The 21665-nt window shown below is 44.4% G+C and overlaps 2 protein-coding genes across 6 annotated transcripts in view; one reads left to right on the top strand and one right to left on the bottom strand.

Moving 5' to 3' along the window:
• Positions 1-21665, top strand: part of EVI2A (ecotropic viral integration site 2A) — a 166724-nt gene that overhangs the window by 41657 nt on the left and 103402 nt on the right. The gene's annotated exons all lie outside the window — the stretch shown is intronic.
• Positions 1-21665, bottom strand: part of NF1 (neurofibromin 1) — a gene marked incomplete at its 3' end in the record, with an annotated part of 165357 nt that overhangs the window by 91365 nt on the left and 52327 nt on the right. For 4 of the 5 annotated variants that reach the window (XM_081843430.1, XM_081843432.1, XM_081843431.1 and 1 more), the window contains 7 exons: positions 20714-20849; positions 15504-15566; positions 11661-11819; positions 10852-10949; positions 9274-9420; positions 8034-8180; positions 7581-7691 (listed from right to left, as the gene is read on the bottom strand). In XM_081843430.1, the coding sequence (XP_081699556.1) occupies positions 7581-7691; positions 8034-8180; positions 9274-9420; positions 10852-10949; positions 11661-11819; positions 15504-15566; positions 20714-20849 (861 nt within the window). The remainder of the gene's footprint in view (positions 1-7580; positions 7692-8033; positions 8181-9273; positions 9421-10851; positions 10950-11660; positions 11820-15503; positions 15567-20713; positions 20850-21665) is intronic. The other variant, XM_081843434.1, reaches the window with a different exon arrangement.

Below are 21665 nucleotides of genomic sequence, written 5' to 3'. Positions count from 1 at the left end.
AGCAAATGGCTTCCAAAGAAGGAGGTGGTACCACCGACAGAAGTGTGTCAGTTCCATCCTATCCCCACTCCCAGGAAGTGTCCAGAAAACTGTGTGAAAACCCAACTCCAATCAGGAGCATAAATTGGGTGCCCACTTACCGGTATATGTTTCAACCATCAAAAGGAGAAGGGAAGGGGGCAAGTTGCCTTGCCCCACGGATATTGCAAGCCAACATTAGTTTCTTAGTTTAGATGAGGACACCATTTTGTGTTACGTAGAGCTGAAAAGAAATCCAACTTCCTCATGAGCTGCTTTCCGAATTGCAAGCATTTTTATAATGTGTGGGAAATATTAAAAAAAATAGCACCCCCCCTTGCCACATGAAATGGTACAGTTCTCACTACCACCCCATTCCACTGCAGGTGTACACGCTGCCTCTGTAGCCCACCTGAGTCTAAGCTTAAAACTTTAAATAGACTTCCAAGCCATTGGAGAAGTACATAATAAAATTAGGATGTCTTTAAATTGCTCCTTTTTCATGCTACATTCTGCAGTCAATATTCTGCAGTCTTAATTTTCTGCAATCATAAAGCTACACTTTTTTTAAGGAGACCAGGAATCCCAACAATCTTGGAAAGAATTCTTCCTGCGCTGTGTGTTGTCTGGCAGTCCTTTATTCAGATATGAAATACAGTGGTACCTCGGGTTACAGACACTTCAGGTTACAGACTCCACTAACCCAGAAACAGTACCTCGGGGTACTATGTAGGAACCTTGCTTCAGGATGAGAAGAGAAATCGTGCTCTGGTGGCACAGCAGCAGCAGGAGGCCCCATTAGCTAAAGTGGTACCTCAGATTAAGAACAGTTTCAGGTTAAGTACGGGCCTCCAGAACGAATTAAGTTCTTAACCTGAGGTACCACTATATTCTCTTCTCTGCTCTCTTCTTTGAAAAAAAGCATAAAGCTGGAGGGAGAAGCCCACACCATGATTTCTAACTCCTCTTACTTCCTCCATCAAATTGCTGGGTGGAAAGTGTTTCATGTTTGCATCCGTTGCCTTGGAAAAAAAGTGACATTTGCAAGCCACAGGAGCCAATCATTATGAGGCTTGTGGTTGCATAATCATCCTGAAATTATATTTAAATGGCAGAATGAGCCGACACATCTACCGGCTGCATGCAAGGGAGCTCCTCGGAGGCTTCTGTATTTTACTCTCATCATAAGCGTCTGAAACTCAGAACAGGTACGGAACAAATGGTAAAATTAATTACAAATTTTAAAAGGGTGATAAAGTGCCCCTAGCTGCCTGATATGCTGATGCGTCAAACTAAATTTTTATATTGAAACGTGTGTGCATACTGGAAGGAAACTAGCAATCCAACCTGCAAATTTGTTCCTAAAACAATTCTTGGGTGATCTTGGAGCAGTTATGGCTTAAGTAAGCTGTTAAGATTTGAATCACAGAGCCTGCTGTAAAATATGACATGTAGCATAGAACTAGTTAGCTCTTGCAGAATACTAACTGCCTGTGTTAAATAAATAAAATAAATACATTTAAATCCTGCCTTTGAGGTTAAACCTCTTATGGCAGATAACAGGAAAAATAAAATGCATGTTTAAAATAAAAAAGAAGAAGTCAGGAGGTAAAAAGAACAAAATCTAAACTTGGAAAATTAAAAAACCCGACATCCCTACCCCTTGCGATTAATGTTTCTAGCCCTCATGATTAATGAGAAGAAGGAGTGAAATCAAACAGCAAGTTTGTTGGCAGAGGGTGCCTGCCATGGAGGGCTGATTCCAACACACTACAGATGATGCAAGGGATTTAGAATCACCACTGGAAAATGGAGGAAGGTAGTACCTGTCCCAAGTTTGGATTGTTAAGTGTTAAGCAACGAAGGCCTGGGCTGGGGCTTTCGGTAATTACTGGAGGCGGGTCCCTCTCTGTAAAGTTCTCAGATCCTCTCCTTAGCGGTCCCCATCTCCCTTTGCAATCTGTTACTGTCATTGTCCCTTCGTCTTGAGAATATCAAGCCTCCTTCCATAACGACAAATAAACCAAATCATGACGGCGTAAAAAAAGGAAACCTAAAGCCTGTTGAGCATCCAGCTTCAGGCAGAGAGATAGACTTGGAACTGATGTATTTTTGTTCAGTTCTGCCCTTGGGATGTTCCCCCCCCCCAAATTGGCTGTTGTTTTTTTAACTGCAGCTGATGTAGAATTTGGTTCTAAGAACAAAATCCTGGGCTGCATTCCTACACACATTAACCTGGCAGCAAGACCCATTCAAGTCACTGGGGCTTATTTCTGAATAGACATGTATAGGATTGCACTGTTAAGCCTATAATCATAAACCGGGCTTCAGAACAATGCACAAATCCTCATTTCTGGCAAAGAAGAGAGAATGAGCTATGACTTGGAAAGCTCCCCCACCCCGCCCTTCCCATTTGAATCGCTTTTCTGCCGTTAATTCCACAAAGTGACCACAGGCAAGTCAAACTTGCTTGAGCCTCAGGCCCCCCCTGGGGACAATGCTACTGACCCTCCCTTACAGGATTGTTGTAAGGATTAACACAAGATCACGTGTGTGAAACAGTGTTGTAACCTTGGCTGTGGCTCCCTGGCTCTGGAATTCCTGCCCAGGAGAGTCCTTTCCATTCAGCCTTTTGGGTTGGCAATAAAATAAGCCCTTTTACCTCTTGATTTCTTGTCCCCAGAAGGGATTTGGGTTTTATGGCTCCATTTTAATAGTCTCCATGTTTAGTTTTGTATTGCACAATTCTAACCTAACAAACGTGCCTTGGGATGCTTTTAAGAGCTGGCTAACAGATGCAAAATTTTTTTATAACTAATTAAATATAGAAATGCTCAGGTACAAGGCAATTGCCTCTGGAATATTTGATTTCAAGACAGAATACCAATATTTTAATAAAATAATAAATTTCAAAACCTCATGGGTTTTCCAAAAATATACAAATAAGGCGTTCTGATTTTTATTCAGAGTAGCCCCACTGAAACCAATGGGACCAAGTGAGGCATTTTCATTACTTCCAATGGGTCTACTCTGAGTAAGACTATTACTGGACACAAGCCATGCTATCTTGATTTTGTTCATTTTAGTGTTTGGGATTGGCCATGCTTTCATTCTCTCGTTGAGGTCCAGAAATGGTGCTTTTGTGACCTAAATTCCAAGTCATTTCCCCCACTACATTTGGCCCACTTGTATGAAAACATTTTTATGTGCAAACACAAACACCAAAAGTGAACTCTCTCAGCGTGTGGATTCCTATGTAGCCAAATCCTCACCATCCTCATGACAAAAGTCAAGTCTTCTAGAAATGTGTGAATTGTTAACTAATGTTCACTGTTGAATATGCAGAATGAAGAGGCTGTTGAAATGGCTCTGGCCTGCCCTGGTGGTTGTAGTTTTGTGCAAACCTGACTTGGTTTCCGCAGACAATACTACGACTGCTCAAAATACCACAGTGGGAACCAGCACACTCCACAAGATGACCACACTTTTAAAAGTGTCGCCCACCAATTCTGCTCCCGTCAACAGCAGGATCCCTGTGATGGCAATGCCGCTTCTCTTCACCTGCTTCATCCTTGTGACTAGTTTTTCTCTGCTAATGTAAGCGTTAAGTTATCCAATTAATCACTTAAAATTGTATGTAAAATTCAGGAAAATTCAATCCAATCCAATTCTGTGAGTCCTGGTGTTTTTTCGGGTGAGCACGCACTCTGCTAGCAAATCCAGTTATCAAGTGTAAACGTTTCAATTACCGTAATTTTGCCATCCCCTCCTCTTTGTGGTTCTACATTTCTCAAAGAGATAGCAGAATCATAGCACTGTAGAGTTGGAAGGGACCCTGAGGATCATCTAGTCCAACCCCCTGCAATGCAGGAATATGCAGCTGGTCCATAAAGGAATCGAACCTGCAACCTTGGCGTTATCAGCACCATGGTCTAACCAACTGAGCTATCCAGTCCTTTCATTGCTCAAGACACACATGAACCGCAGCACTTCTAACGCAAGCTAAGTTGGTTGTCAATGATGGGAAATATTCTTAACTTCAATGCATGTAAGGAAGTTTCTGTGTTGAAGAGAGACGTTATGCAGCAAAATGAAAAATGGAAGCTGGTGGCATGGCAACTGAACTACAGAGAACAATACAACATTTTAAAACCACAAGGAAATAAGGGATGGGTGGACAATTCCAGGGGGAAAGGAGCTGAGGAACAGATCTAGAAGCAAAGTTGCACACCTTGTATTCAAACGAAAAATTCAATTAGCCATGAATGTTTGGAGATCTTAATAAATAATGTCATTACGGTACATGTGTCTCTCGCAAGAATTATTTTTAAGGAAATAAGCCTCTGCTTGCACTGTGGTATACATGTACAACTTCAGGAAAGTCAGCAGCATGCTAAATCCAGAAAGGCAGGTCACATTATGTTAGCCTACTAACCCCAATTCTTCAAATCACTGAAGAGGTTAGGGTAGTGGAGGCAGATGGCGTACTGCCCCATCAACCTCAGTCTGTCCTCAGCCAGCCCTACACATGCCTGCCTTTCTACTTGCAACCAGTCCAGGGGGTGACACCACCGGCCAGTTTCCTCCTGCTTGGTCTCAGTGTTGCCCCAGTAGAACTCAGCAAGGCAGAGGATGGAGGGTAAAACTAAAATGAGTTGATTGACTTTCATTGGCTCATCGTTCTGCCCGGACACTGAGGTCCAGCGCTGAGGCCTTCTGGCAGTTCCCTCACTGCGAGAAGCCAAGTTACAGGGAACCAGGCAAAGGGCCTTCTTGGTAGTGGCACCCGCCCTGTGGAACGCCCTTCCACCAGACGTCAAAGAGAACTACCAGACTTTTAGAAGACATCTGAAGGCAGCCCTGTTTAGGGAAGCTTTTAATGTTTGATGGACTACTGTATTTTAATATTTTGTTGGAAGCCGCCCAGAGTGGCTGGGGAAACCCAACCAGATGGGCGGGGTATAAATAATAAATTATTATTATTATTATTATTATTATTATTATTATTATTATTATTAGGCTCCCCGTCCTCGGCCCTGCCAGTTCCAATGGTCAGCAGCCGCCACACAGTTGGCAGTTCACACTTCCCAAGCATACTGCCCAGAGCCAGTGCAATTCTGGCCATTCATCTACCTGAATGATACATGGGAAACGTCGGAAGCTGGCTTAGAACAAATTGGACTGTTTGTCCATCCAGCCCACTATTGTCTACTCTGACTGGCAGCAGCTATCCAAGGTCTTGGATAGAAAGGACTTTCCCCATCACCTGATCCTTTTGTCTGGAGATGCCAGAAACTGAGGCTGGGGGTCTTCTGCATGCAAAGCATGGGTTCTTGCCTCTCCCCACAAATACTTTGTGCCATGAAAATCACAATTACTATACAGGGCTTCAACTCTGCTAACAGTTACAAGGCGTTTGCAACTTGGTTAAGAGATCAGGGCACAAGTGGTTTGCAGGCTCCCCCCTCATTTGGCCAGGACACCCCATATTTACATAACCTTTGTGATCCCCACCTACGCAGAGCTCTTTCCCTCACAAGATTTAACGTCTTACCGTCTGCAGTTTTGCAAGGTAGATTTTCAAAAATCCCGTTCTCTGAAAGATACTGCCCTTGTGGCACAAAACAGGTTGAATCCATGACACACGTTTTATTTTCTTGCCCATTTTATGTAAAAATATATGATAAGTATTTGGCCCCCTTATTAAAGGAGGGGATTTATCGCACTGACTCTTCCAGGGTGTCTTATCTGCCGAACAATTCTAGGAATGATGTTGTGGAGAATGTGGCAAGATTTTTAAGCGACGCAGTGAAATTACGTTACCATAGGTCCCAAGAGCCGTTTTCATACCTCACAATGTCTGGACAGTTTTATTCTAAAGCATCTCCTACTGTTTTGTTCACTGTGTCGTGTTCTGATCCATGTATATGATGCACTTTCTCTATGTCAATAAAGGAGATTGGTTGTTTGAAGTGGTGTGTACTTTTAATGATCCGGCCATAATGGCTATGGTTAAGCCAGATAAGACTGTTTGTGACAAAGTTTATTTAAAACTCCCCCTCCTCCTGCACATGTCACAAATTTCAAGCACATTGTTCCCCCACAACCAGAACACAAAAATAATATATTGTCACACGCAAGCACCCAGCATGCCTTAGTGATGCCTGTAGAGTCAAACTCCGCTTACTATTTGTCAGTAATTTTATGGACAAAGTGCATGGCCGTTTTATGGACAAAGGATTAAGCTGGCGTCATAACTAACAATGGTGGTAGTTGTTTGAAAACAACAGTGTTTTTATGCCTACTGACATGTGGCACATAGACCGCAGTAAACAGGAGAAACAGAGTAGAAAAAGCAGCAAAAATTAACTCCAATGGGAGGCCACTTGAAAGAAGAGAGTCAGAAGGAAACGTAGGTATGGCTACAGCATAACAATGTGCAAGTGTGGTTTCACACCTCAGTTCAACCCAAATTTCCCTCCCATGTCGAAAGAGCCATCGTCTTATGTCCTTCCAGCCCCCTTGATGCATGGCATACGCGATGAACATCCTCGCTGCACATGAACATATAAAAATGCCTTCTTCCAAAGCAGCAATCTACAGTGACAGGCAGGAACTGATTTACTTCCCAGTGCCCCAATAACTTCACTGGCCTTGGGTACGACACACCTTGACTTGGCAGGGCAGGGTTTGGTGGGTGGGGAATTGCTGCTTCATCTCAGGGGGCAAAATGTCTTGGGCCAGTCCTGCCCAGCAGGCAGCTTGTGGGACACATGCAAACCGCACCACATCCAGTATTTTTTTTCACATTTGCTTCGTTTGCTCATCACACCCGGACTCCACTTCTCAAGCTCCTCGACTTTACACTTTTGATGATAGCTAACTGTTTTGTCAAGGATACCCTTTGCTGCACAAGCCTCATTTAGCTCAAGCACAGATATTCATATTGAACTGGTAGTCCAAAACAGGCACAGCAACAAGTGTGCACAGTGCAGACAATCTATGCCATACACAAAACAATGGCAAAAGTTATTAGCTGAGGTTCAGGATGGTAAAGATTCAAGTTTGTTTTTGCATCTGTTGAGAAAACCTATTTTTTAAAAAACCAAACCCACAGAACTCCACAAGAGCAATAAATCTGCTCTCTCATAGGAGTGCATGCAGCCTTCCACATAAAATACTGAAACACAATCCAATGTGCACACAAGAGTTGTGCAGATAGGGCCTATCTATGGAGGTCATGGAGCTTTTCGCAACTCTGAGAAGCCTGCAAGCAAGCCCAGTGGCCACAGAGCACTTGCCTGAGCAAAGGAGCAGCTCAAAGATGGCAAAAATCCTCACTCCTCTTAAAAAGCGAACCAGCGCTAGAAACAGTTGTGGCGTATTTTGCACACACAAATAAAACTCACTTTGCTAATGTGTTTAGAACACAACAAAAACATTTGAAATGACGGAGGCATTGCCGTTGCTTGGGAAGCAAGAAAATGAATGAGTTTGCTCCTTCATATAGACTTCACAATTCTTAATAGTAAATAATAAGGAACAAAGAGAAGTGGTCTTACCGGCGAGCAATGTAGTAGAAAACAGGGTTGCCAGCCTTGGATGTCCCAGCTTGATAGAAAATATTTAGTGTTTTCAGGGCCTTGAACTCCTCCTTTTCGTGCACCTGGTGCCTAAGGAGGCAAACATAAGCACACTGAAAATCTCAAATTAAGCTTGAGTGTCTACATCCTGCCCCCAACCAAAAGCTGACTGCCATCTTTTTCAGGCTTATTCAAAACCCTTGAATCACATGTTGGAACTTCTACAAAAGTACTCCTGAGGCATGGCAGAACATGCAAGCAAAAATAATAATAATCCTGTAATCTAGGAGTATGGGAGAATGTGTGGGAAAATAACCATGAGCATTCAAAATGGGAAAAGAACCATGGACAGCATTGTATTTGCATTGGCCCCATGGCAACAGATTAACGCTAAAAGCTACTGCTAACAACAGACATCTACAGATCCACTACCTAGTCATAAATTCTTCAAACTTGGAACTGGTGAGATTGATACTGGACCACTGTGTGTCTGCCACTGGCTTGTGCTCAGGAGGACCAAGGTATGCCAGCAGAGTCGCCATCTTGTCAAATGGCCGTCTTCCAACAGCTTTGTGGTCCCTAGAGAAACAACTGCATGTTATCAACAAAACCCAACAACAACATTTGTAACAACCGGTATTTTTAGATTTTCCTTCTCTTCCATTTCGGTACAACATGCATCATCCTGCATGCATTAATAAGGAAATCAGACAAACATTTGGCGTGGAAAATACCCCGCGTTATTTACGCGGACAAAATACACTACAGAACCCAGGTTGCTTTCTGCAAGCATCACTGGCTTCCAATGCCAATCCTCCTCCCACTCTCCAAGGTTTAATAAAGTGTGTAAACAGATGAGTCCTATCCCATGTTCAGATTTCTGTTCCCGATTATCACTGCAATTCCTCCTACTAGCCATGCTCCACCCATCCTATCTGTGCTTTGCTTGCTCTGGGCCGCTGCGCTGGATGCTATAATGAGGCAGACTTTAAGCTGTATCCAATGGTAGTCATACTCAGAGCAGATCCACTGAAATTAAAGGACAAGACTAACACAGGCTGATTCATTTCAATGGGTGCACTTTGAGTAGAACTTACAACCATGACTATCCCAGCATCCACACTACTAAAAAGCAAAATCACCCACAGCAGTCATCAGAGTAGAGGGTCACCAATCCGGCACTTGGGGAGGTTTTCCTGAATGCCCCTGTGCAGGTACCCCAGACTCTCAGCTTTCATTTAATAAAAGAATTAAGTTTCTAGCCATCCTAGAAATAACATGATGGGCCAAAATATACAGGTACCTTCTAAGTGATTTCTATGAAGAGTGAGTGGTTTGTTTTCCCAGGTAATGCTCCCTGTTGCTATTAGATAGCATCATCACCAGGACTAGGAGGATATAGCTGACTTCTTATGGTACACAAAGTTGGCTCTCTCTTTCTCTAATGTTGTGTTATGCCAAGCGCCTCATGGTAGCCATGTTGTGTTGTGTTATGCCACACACTCCATGGCAGCTATTTAGTGACTAGTACCCCCAGCACATTCTCAAAATTCAAGACATGCCTACTGCCCCCACCCCAAATGGCAGCTGCTGCCCTACAGCATGTTCCTCGCTTTCTCCTTCAACTCTGACAAAGCCAACGATTCTTGGCCACTGGTCAAGCTACTTCTACCTGTTGCTGGAAAGGTACTGGCCAATCTTCTCCTGATTGTTCCAGAGGAGCCGGTGCAAAGCAAGGACGTTGCAATCGCTGATGAAAGAGAGGCTGTGATTGACCGTGTCGCTGGCTGGACAATCTGATGCAATGTCAAGGAAAAACCTACAAAGAAAGGAAAGCCGTTGCTCTCTTTAGCAAGGATCTCACAACTTCTCACTACAACCAACGGGGTGTTGGCTTTGTTTCTCAAGGCACACACGTTGTGGTTGAATAGTACAGTGTTCAAAGTAATATTATTAAAATTACAAGCAGGTACACCTAAAGTATGCTTGTTGCTAGGGATAAGGTGGCCACAGTGCTACAGTTAAAATGATCAGTCATGGCAGTCATATACACTCTGACAGAAAACCTAATGGAGGGCATGAGGCGCTTCCAGACTTTCCCGGCCCTTGTCCAGCGCAACACAGCACACACCAAGACCAGGAGCTGCATAACAGCAAAAAGAATATTCTTGGAATCCACAATGTATGCAACGCTGACATTGATCTCTGCACATTTCTGCCTCTTTTATTTCTGGGAGATCTGTTTTGCCACGAGAGTAAAGGCAAACATGATACAAGCTAACCACCCCACACTTCCCACCCCCAATGTATTTTTAGAAATAAAGAAAAAGAGCAGCTGTGCTGGAACAGACCCAAAAGATCCGACCAGTCCAGCATCCTGTTTCACCCAGTGGACAACAAGATGCCTCCAGGAAGCCCACGACTACAGCCAGAAGGTGAGAGCCACCCGCTCCACCTTGCTGCTTCCTAGCATCTTGCACTCAGGGGTGAAACTGCCTCTGAACTGAGTAAGCCCAGATATCATGGCTATCCTCTTCCATGAATTAGTCCAATCCCCTTAAAGCTGAAAGACTTTGTGGACCAATTCCATGCATGGTCTGCACCTGCCTGATCTGCCTATGCTGGGTCACTTCTCCTGTCTCTGGTCCTTGAGACTTAACGGTTGCCATACTTGGATTTAGCCATTTGCCAGCCTCTGGCCTGTTTGACTGCACCCTCTTTAAGCCCAGCTCATGCTGGAGAGACTCCATCAGGCAAGGCCTCTTTCCACCTGCCTTGCCCCCCACCCCACCCCCCGCTTCCGGCCCTGGGACTCTTCATAAGGAAGCTGTGCCTCCAGTCTCTGCTTCTCATTTTGTATTGTGCACTGTGGCTTGCTGTTGTTTTACTGGAGTTTAGAAATCACTTATTGTAACTGTTCAGAGTGCATTTCTGTTTAATCTTGAAATGCTGATATTTAATATTATTCTATATTATTTTAATGAATGTTGAATGTTATTTTATTTGCATATTGTATTATGCATATTGTCTTATTTACATGATGTTAGCTGCTGTGAGCCTGGCTTTGGCCGGGGAGGGCGGGATACAAATAAAAAATTAATTTATTAATTTATGCATGAATGCATGCTGCGGACCACGCTATTTGCCTCTGGCCTTTCCAACTTACAGAGCCTGCAGATCCGACCCCTCTTGGCCTTTACAGACTTATAAAGGCAAAGCTCTTTTAAACTAAGCATTGCAACTACTTTACCTTCGCGCTGCATCAAAATTGCTCTTCACAAAGTCATTAAAAGGCCGCATGTGCTCCTCCTTTGTAAACAAGACGTGGTTGGCAATGCTCTGCAGTACCTAGGTTAATAAAAAGAACGGGTGAAGCAACCAATCGTGCCATGGCAAGCTGTGCCATGGCGTTCTCTTCCAAACGTTATTCCTGCGTTACAAGGGATTCGCTTTAATCCAAGACGACTGAACATTTGCAGGCATGCTCTGGTCTAGTCCAGAGGACAAAGGGCCACTTTGTGCAGCATGGTTCGCAAAAAGCAGATCACAAATGCTTTACATAAATAAACGAACAACATATGCTATAGTAGCAGGCTGTAAGAAGGGGTGACTTTTTTTAAACGCTCCCCCCCCCCCAACCCACGAAACAAACAAACAAAAACTCAATCTGGGGCAGGCAACCTTTTATTCCTATGGTACACCACAGTCCTGCCAGGGTAATGTGCTGTATACTGGCAGTGGGCAGTGCTGAAGCCAGTGATGGGTGGATCAGGCTTCCAGGAGAGGGATGCGTCACTCTCGCCAGAGGTCTGAACTTGCAGAGGGGTTTGGGAGTCATGCAAAGGGCCGCACAAAATTAAGCAGAGGGCCAAAGCTTTCCACGTGCGCCTTAGCTCCATTTCAAACCCATCACAGCAATAATTTGCCTATTGTTTCACTCTGCACCTCACTCAAAGACCCCAAAAAACCCATCACAGCAATAATTTGCCTATTGTTTCACTCTGCACCTCACTCAAAGACCCCAAAAAACCCACACATGCAAGAATTGCAGTTCTTTACCTTTGACATTAACTTCAAGCCCCTTTCGATTCTTGGCGGCGGCTTCTTATCCAATATCCCAGCCTCATACGGCGAGACAATGGCAGGGTTGATGAACCTCAGGAACATGGCACTCCCAACGGCTCCGATGCTGTTCTGAGGGAACCGCTGGCTGACAACCTAAATAGCACAAGTTGGAGTTTGATAAGGACACAACTTAAATGAAGGGCCGGAATGAGAACGGAAAAGAAAAATGAGAGGCCTTTTCAGCTCCCTATTCATTGCCAAACCTTCCACATGTGTTACTGTACAGGATAAACAGAATAGGGTGCCAAACTGGACCTCTCTCGTTAAACAGGTCAGATCATTATTAGAAGTTAAGGAAGAAGAAAAGAGTTACTGATAATAGTACAGACAAGACACAATTTTACAGCATGATTTTCCCACCCCCACCCGTCTCTCACACAAATATATTCACACTCCGTCTTGTGGTGAAGCCCTTGTATGAGCAAATCCGTATGAGCAAGGCCAAAAACTAAAAAGCCATTTTGCAGTATGCTAATCTAAAAGGAAGGCAAGAGTTTCTTTGTACCTGAATTGTTTATGCACAAACCTTGTGGTGTGGAATGACAACTTTGCCAATGAAACCAAAATGCTCATTTATCAAACTAAAAAAACCCAAAAAGAAAAAGAAAAGTTTTGCTACAGTACACCCATCAGCAGGGAACTCTCAACAAAACAGGGAAGTCAGCAAGGTGTAGAGGTTAGAATGCCTCGCTAGGACCAGGAAGAAAAGGGGCCCAATTCCCACTTAGCTAAGAAACTCACTGCGTGACCTGCGCCCAGTCACCTCTCAGCCTAACCTCCCTCATTGGGCTGCCATGAGGATAAAAGAGAGTGGGGCAGGAACATGCATACCACCTTGAGCTCTTTAGCGGAATGGTGGTATTTAAATTTAATAATATATAAATAAAAGTCATGAATTCCTGATTCACATGTCACATTAAACCAGTGTATCCCAAACTTGGGTCTCCAGCTGTTTTTGGACTACAACTCCCACCATCCCTAGTTAGCTGGACCAGTGGTCAGGGATGATGGGAATTGTAGTCCAAAAACAGCTGGAGACCCAAGTTTGGGGAACACTGCATTAAACCATTGTTTTAACATTGCTCTTAAGTTCCCACAGTACTCCTCTGCCTCTCCTGCCACACCACTGGATGAACAAGTTTACTGGGCTGTCTGAACCCAGGTTCCCGTTTGTCTCTTTGCAAACAAATCATGAGGTTGCCACTTGGGGACTGCTTGGGAGGTGGGGGCCAGGAACAAAGCATGTGCACCAGAGCAGCACGCATTCACAATAAACCATGGTTTGTTTTAAACCACGGCTTAACGTATTGTGTGAACTGGACCAGTCTCTGCCAAGAAATTGCAAAAAGCACTCCTGTGTATGTTGCATATGAGAAAATAATGGAGTGTTTGCAATATTAACTCTGGGGCGAACATGCAGAATACTTATTTTCTCTAAAAGGGGAAAAAAAAGTCCAGAATTAAATTGTTCATATGCTCTTCTGCCAGTAATCTTCGAACGTTCTGGTTTAGATGTAACAGGGCTACTCTAACAAACCACAATTTGCTGGAGCGTGAATGAGTACGACCTCTTGGAGCTTGCCAAAGATTGGATCACAGTTCACAATACTGATTTCTAGGTAGCTCTTCCTGGGTTGGGTGGCGAGGAGGTTCAGAATCATGCTGGCCCGTACGCAAACACAGACAATGCCCATCTGCAAAGGATCTTGGATGTGAAACCCCAAATCTGCCATCCAACACAAGGACATTAGGCAAACTCAAGAGGCAAGGTGAGCAGGACAAGCCAGCTGCAATCACAATTTCCCAGCGCATAATAATAATGAATAGTGGCGTAGCGTGGGGGGTGCAGGGGGGCCGGCCGCACCGGGCGCAACATCTGGGGGTTAGGGTTAGGGGGCGCAAATTACTTGCCTTGCCCCGGGTGCTGACAACCCACGCTACGCCACTGATAATGAACACATTCATATCCATACATATCCTGCTTTCCTCCTATGATGAGACTCAAGGAGGAATACCTGAGTGTTTCCCAGTCTCCCACTGAGGCACTGGCGAGGCCCAGAACTGCTGAGGTTCAGCAAAGCTACCGAACACACACATAGGCCAATTCATGCCAATTCGTAGAATAAGCAAAGCCAAGATAAACTGGCTATACAACACTAGACATTAACAATTGCAGGACACTTGGAATTTCAATGACTAATTTAACTCAGAACACTGTGTTGTTCTTTAAAGGGAAGGACAAAAGAACTGGCACTAGATCCTTAAAATGGATACTGGTTTCTAAGAACTGGGTATTTTTCCAATGGCTCTTCATATTAGCAACCTGCAGATGGTAGCTGCTGGGTCCCAAATCCCACATATACCAGACTGCCAATCCAGCATTTTATATAGTCTCCTGGAGTGGCACTTGGATTAGTGGTTTATGAGAAGGGTGGCTGCAGAGGGAACAATGCCTCAAGACATGGCAGGTGTCTTCGAGCAAGTTGCGTGCATGGCTGCAGCCACAAAACATGTCAGAACAGGCCGAGAGAGTTGGGCCAGTGCCCATTTCATCTTTGAGATGGGGAGGAGCACCCAGGAAAAAAAACCCCCCAGAAATCCAATTGGAGTAAGAGCTCTGAAGTTCTGTCATTGTGCAGTGGGCAAGATTAGAAGAGAAGAAGCACATCCATGGAGGAAAACATAAATTCAACTTCCACCCTCATAGCAAGTGGAAGTAAACAATCTGCTCCCATCTTGTGGACCAGTCAACAACACCCTTTTTTTTATTAAAAAAAAGAAGTTCTAACTGAACAGAAGGTCACCCAAAGAGATTTGTTCTCTGAAAGGTAGGCAAATGGCCAAATGTCATTAAGCATCAGGAAAGTCTTGTGTTTTAAAAAGAAAAACATGAGCAAAGTAGATAAAATACTGAACCTTCTATCCATGGGCCCCCCATAGTAGCATTTTGGTTAGGAAACACTTTTGGAAAGTTTGACACAAAGGACACCCAGCACCTTTCGTTAAGGTTCCCAGGTTCACTTCTCTTTCACACTTGGGAGGGAAAGTTAGAAAGTAAGGCCAATCCATTTGTGTACACGTATTTTACTCCACCCTAACCAGGTATAGGTGAACAACTGAAATATTTAGAGTATGTTATTGGGGCATTTTCCCCATCCCGACCAGGTTTGGAACTTGTTTTCATAAAAAGAGGGTTGCCAAGGGCATACACTTAACTCAGCCCATCATGCATATAGTAATTGAATGAAGAGCCTCATGCATCTTGCAATCCACATCTACTTCCTTGCTTGCTGTTGCTCATACTTTAATGCTATCTACCAACTGGTGTTGCTTCCAGTTCTCATCAGAAAGGTCCACCTACTTCTCTTGAGGAATGCCTTCTTTTTTTCCTGCACACATATGCCTCACCCTTATTTTCTGACTTTCCCCTTCTTATTTAGCATTGCAAGTGACGACAAAGAGAGGTTCATCAGAATGATGGTGCAGAGCTGCAGAGGTACCCTTCCGAAACGGAAATTGAAAGAGGCACATTCAAGATTTATTTATTTTTTTTTTTGTAAAAAAACAACAACAGATGTGACTTCAAAGTCCAGTGTTAATTGAAATGAAAGCTCTTTGGTGCCAGAATTAGTAGAATGATTTTTACAATGAAAGTCAAGTAGAGGCTTGAAAGTGAAGAGCTTTTGGAACAGAGAGAGCAAAAAAAACAGAAATCAAGAAAAGGGGTGTTCTGTGTGCTTTGAAAGAAATGGCTAATAAAACTTCTCCAAAACTTACTGATTTTTTGTTTTCCTTTTTTTCTTTTACGGTAGCTTTATTCAGGAGAGAGTGGCAAGTTGCCTACAGAACAGAGATGAGCACAAACAAGTCACAGCACCAACCACATACACAGCAACAAAAGAAACCCCCAATGTCCACCGGTACACAAAATTACACGATCAAATGTAACAAAAACAGAACAGAAAATGAAATTACACACTCATGTTGGATGGAGTTTGTGTTTCATGTGAGTGACCACAATTTGTCCACAAATACGAAAGCAAGCAAATGTCAGGTTCCAATCATTTCTACTATTTCTGGCTAGGTTGAGAATTTTTAAAGAGTATTTATTTGCTAATCTGTTGTGTGTTATTGCATGTATTGTCCAGAATATATGCTTTGAGAGGGTCCAAATCAATTCTTCCCAGTCCCGAAGTTAGATGCATAATCAGCATTGTACCAGAACTTGTAAATGGTTTTTAAAAAAAATCAACACCAAGCCCATATATATGAACTTTTTTTTTTAGTATACCATGTAGAATATGACACCAAAGATAAAAATATTCAGGTCCCCATTCTTGCAAAGGATTGCAATAGTGCTTCTTTTCTCCCCACTACCCACACAAAACCTTTTGCAATGCATAGAGGGAAACTTCGCAACCTTATTTGACCAGTTCAGGCTTTAGAAGAAATATGTGCATCTGCTTCAGCTGAGTAAATATTTGGCAACTGTGGCAGGTCAGCTTCTCCCAATCCACTCATGCATTGGACAAAGGCTAAACACCCTTATCCAGCAATGCTTGCAGGATATTCCAGGTCAACTGTTACCCCAAGAACTGCAGCTGTATAATTCATTCTATCCTTACCCCACACATGGCTCTGTGACATGCTGCACCTGCTGCCTAGCAGGCAAAGCAAATGAAACATTAATGATTAAACTCTCTGCCCTGTTAGAAAGCAAGCAAAGTATTCTCGAGGTATTTACCAGTCCCTCATGACAGAATTGGTCTGGAAGGTCTGGGTCCCTGGGATAATTGGTCTCTTATTCACCGGGCGGGGGGGGGGGGAATAAGCCAACCTATGCATTACTAGAATAATAATATATTACTTATACCATGCCCATCTTGACCACAGCTATCAACTTTTCCAATTTCTAGCGAGGAATCCTGTTAGGAATAAGGGAATATCCCTTTTAAAAAGGGAAAAGTTGACAGCTATGCATCTGACTGGGTTGCCCCAGCCACTCTGGGCATCTTCCAATATAATATAAAAATACAGGTTGCATGTAATTTAGTTAGGCAGCTTTTCTTGTTTTAAAAAAATGCTTCTATTTGCATACATTGACAATGACTTATGTACAGCATTTAGAGATTTTTTTTTAAATTAAGCGGTGTGGGTGTATATACATGCTCCCCAACTCTAGAGATAAGGGAACAATTGTGTTCCCCTTCCCACAATCTCTCAGAGCTTGGGATCCAAGACTCCCGCAATGGACTGGCAAGGCTACTGAGACCAAGTGCCAAGCCAGCCACAAGAAACGATCTGTTTTCTCCCACCAGAGGCTGGAACATACATGTTTCAAGCTAGCAGCCACCCAGTGAGATTAGACGCCCAACCAGCTTCTGGTAGGAATCAGTTGTAATTAAGGAAGCTTCTCCCCACCCACATGCAGCACTGAGTTGTCAGAGGAAGTTGCATCAGGGCTTCCTCCTATCCAAGAGGAATGGGGCAGGAACAACTTGTAAGGGTTAACCAGTGATGGCCAAACTTGGCCCTCCATCTGTTTTTGGACTACAACTCCCATCATCCCTAGCTAACAGGACCAGTAGTCAGGGATGATGGGAACTGTAGTCCCAAAACAGCTGGAGGGCCAAGTTTGGCCACCAATGGGTCAAGCAGATGGCATATCTGGGGCAGAGGGTGGGGTGGGGTGGAGAGGAAACCCAGCCTCAGGGAATGCACATCCTTGCCTTAAAACCGACACACAGATCTTCACCGCTTTTCACCTAGAACAGCAAATGCAGCCCACTTAACAGAGTCATTTGAGGAGCTTGCTCTTGGCCCTCGCTTTGGCAGTTCTTCCCCATTTCCATGCATGCATACACTTGGGAGAAACGTAGGAGGATGAGCGGCTAGGAAGAGAAGCCTGTGGACCTCACACTGACGGCTTGGATCCTCCCAATCACGAGCTGGAGCATAATTTCCTGCCTAGGATGCCTCCAATTCCATCAGTTAGGCAGAGGAAACTGCAAATCCCCTTCCCCCCGGAAGAAAACGATGCTTCAGTGCATGCTCAGCAGAATCCAGGTTTTAAAGATGATGCCTAGAGGCCTCTTTGGGTCTCTGGTCAACCCCCCACATTATCAGCTCCCCCTTTACACAAGAGCAAGTTTTCTGGGGGGAGGGGAAGAGAACAACTGGTGGGGAAGGCTGGCAGCAAATTTAACACAAGCCAGGCCCAAACCTCAGTTACGAGCTGAATCAGAATGTGCTCAGTCGCTACCGATAAAGTTATTTACAACACCAGGTATCCCACATCCCACTACGCAACCTTTAGGGAAAATATTGTTTATGCCTCATGAGGATGTAAGTAAGTAGATACTCGATCCATTAAATAAGGGAGAAACTGAATCATCTTCACAGCAGTTCTCTAACAGCCTCTCTCCAATGGAGAAGTAACCTTGAATGCTTAATACTTTCCATAGCATCTCAAACTTTACAGTCACTACACCATAAACTCCATTAACAAAATTCATTGCACGCTCAAAGAGTTGGCTGCAGGTCTGCATCTGAAACAGAAGCTGCAGACTCAGCTATTGTCCTGTACACTGTTCTATTGGGGGCCGGACAGAACCAGTTTTTACTTGGCAAAGGAGAGCACCTACGTTCTATACCCAAAGAATGAGACTAGCAAGCAAGGGCATTTGGTCCAAGTTCCCTTCCTTTACTTTGTAAGGCCCACATGTGACACGTCTCCAGTAAACGAGAGGTGTGGACATAATCACAGAACGCTCTTCCCTAACCCTGGGAATTTCATGCTGAGTGACAGTGAGAAGCAGTCACACCTATTTCCCCACTCAGTTAGTTGTCATTTCCAGAGGGAAAGCTCTTGGGAAGGATTTCACCATGATCCTTCTCTAAAAGGCACTTCATTCTTCCTGAGCAGCTTTAATATAAAGAACAGGGATACAAACATCAATCTCATTTCACCGCTGTCCCTACAGAATTGGCTTCTCAGTTGGATGGGGAGAGGAGCAAGTTGACTGATATTGCTGATAGCGCAAAGCTTTGGGGAAAGAGAACAGATGGTAAGAGAGGAAGATGTTTGGAGGCAAACCGATGATTGCTGCCCAGCAAAGCAGAAAGGACTACGTTGCTTCAAATGGTCCTCCATCTTCTTTTATGACCCTTACTGCCATCTCTCCTATGCAGAAACTCAACAGCTGCTTGCAGGAGTGAAGAATACCAGGCCCAGGGATTGAATGCATCCCTTCAGGCGTTTGGGACTCTCCCTAGGCCACACATGCCCTCGCTCACCAGCCTTGCCCCACACCCTCAAGCGTGACCTTGAAATGTGATGACAATGCTTCTTGCTTGCTCATAGCCTGGAATGCAGGCTGCTGTGCAAAAGGCAAGAGCCACCATCTCCTGCTCCACCCACTTTTGCCTCCGGCCCCACCCACCACTGGCACATGTCCCCAGAAAAAGGCTCCCTACCCACTCAGTTCAAAATCCAGATTTACTCCTTTATCAAGCCAGCTTCTCTTCCTACCTCTTTGTCAGGGCTCTATCCAGTTCAGAAATATTGTGTGATGCTGCCTGAAACAGGACTACTTTAGAATGCACAACTAAATTCGCCACCCAAGGGGAGGGGGAACAAACCTAAACCCTCCTTGCATTGAACAACTCACCTTCTTGCTCTAGGTTACCAGGAATTCCATGCAGGTGAGTGTATGAGCTGGCAGAGAAGAGATGGGATCCCTTCATTTCTCCTCTGCCAGTTTTCTTGGTTTCTACACTGGTCACAGAAGATGGAAAGCTCTCTCTCTCTCTCTTTCTCATCTATCAGATTGTTTAGTAAAAGAACTTTTTTTTTTAACCACCCTGCCTAGTGTCTAGCATTTCAGCCATCATAGTAAGAGATGTCTTTATCCATCTAGTTCCTACTCGGAGGAGACCCATTGAAATAAATGTGCTTAAGTTAGCATCCATTTATTTCAATGGATCTAGGACTAGCACTGGATGCAACTTAGCAGGCAAGTATTTTAATTTTTATATTTGCAAGCTACTAAAAAAGTTTAGTGTTTATTACCAGGGCTGTTGTAGTCTACCTGCTTTTTCCTTGAACTACTGCTTTTAGACATGCAAGAAGCTTTTCATGTAGAGGATGACACACACACACACACACACACACACACACACCCATCTGCATCCTCAAATGGGCAGTCCCAGGAGAATAAAGAGATTTTCATTAATGTGCAAGCTCATCTCTCAAGCATATAACTAGCCTTTCAAGTACAGACAGCGGACACAACTCATGTGCCCCGCACAGTGCATATAGCAGCACACAGGTGGAACTCTGTAAATCACTGCAACAGTAGGTGATGCATCAAAACCTCAGCAAAGGCAAAAGGTTGGCCCTAGTAACAACCAAGGTGTAATTTATTGTGCATGAATTTCCCCAGTCCAGCAGAAGCAAACACAACGAAAGCAAGATTTCAAAAATAAATAAATCAGTAGCAGTGCCCTTGGAGGGTGATCTGAAATGGTTTAAAAGGCTCTTTCTTGTTGAATCAAGGCCAGGGAGCCCATCAGCCCTCAGCCCTGTCAGTCAATAACTTGGGGAAGAAACACAGACCACACGGCATTGCATTGATCAGACAGACAGACAAAGAATTCAAGGAGAAGAGAGAGTGGCTCACATCTCTCTGAGCCAGTTGCCCATTTCCTTCAACCACTGAGAATGCCTCTTTAACTTTTCCTCAGGCAATAGGCCCAATGCAGCTGCAACCGAAGGGACCCTCGCCTTCATGGCACAGATAGGGGGAAGTAGTGCTTCTCCAGAGGTGGCTGGACTCCCAACTCCCATCAGCCCTATCCAGCATGATGGCAGTCAGCGATGATGGGAGTTGTAGTCCAACAATGTCTGGAGGGGCACAGCCTCTCCACCCTTTCCCCAACACTGTCCAACGAAATGTACAACCTAGTGTTGCCAGATTCAGGCATACCTGATAGAGACAATGGCACACACTTCGAAGCTGAGGTGGAAACTCTGCAGAGGAGTTGATAATGGCATGGAAGAATTTCTCTGTCATCTGGAGAAGGCTCCGCTGGTTATCATCAAGGCTTTCTGCGGATTCCAACCTGTAAGACAGGTCTGTCAAGGCTTTGCCAGGCTCCCTAGCTTTATTGGTGCTGCTAACACCAAGGCTGCAGGTTCGATGCCCGTATGGGACAGTTGCATATTCCTGCACTGCAGGCGGGTTGGACTAGATGGTCCTCTGGGTGCCTTCCAGCTCTGCAGTTCTATGATTTCTCCAGCACAAACTACAGCTTTGTTTCCTTCTGCCTATCGCTAGCTACAATGCTGGAGAGCTTCCAAGCAGCAGATGGGACTGGTCTGCAAGTTTATCCCCCAAACCTGGCATCTGGATGGCATCAAAATGCAGAAAGGGCTGCTTTTGTGGGCTGGCCTCCTTAGCATCAGCCAGCTTTAGTCTGAGACCATCTGCAGATTTCTGCCCCCTCCTGTCTGCAGTGAAGAGCCTGGAGCTTGGTCTACATAACACACAGAGAGCAACATAGCCCTAATTCTACTGCGGCAGATTTTAATTGTAATCTACTCTGGCAGCCAAGCTAAAAAGCAGAACACAAATAAAATAAACGAGCCCTGAACAACGGTAATGTTGTATCAGTCATGCACAGCTGGCCGTTATCTGAGGATTCAGATTTGTAACTTGAAGGCAGGTTATGATAGATTAATGAGACGAGAGATGGGAGCAAGACAGTTGGCGGTGTTCCCTGCTGATCCGGAAGCAGGGGAAAGCATCCAGCGAGCTCCAAATCTACCCAAAGGGAAACCAGAATGGGCGCTGTGACTACAATATGCCAACTGTGACTCTTGACCTCTCCCTATAAGGCAGGGGCAGCCAACATGGTGTCTTCCAGTTATTGCTAGGC

This window comes from Podarcis erhardii, assembly GCF_964252035.2.
Source record: "Podarcis erhardii genome assembly, chromosome: 16".
In the NCBI taxonomy this organism is placed as follows: Eukaryota; Metazoa; Chordata; class Lepidosauria; order Squamata; family Lacertidae; genus Podarcis; species Podarcis erhardii.
The sequence above is the reverse complement of the archived record's forward strand: the minus strand, read 5'-3'. Positions and strand labels throughout refer to the sequence as shown.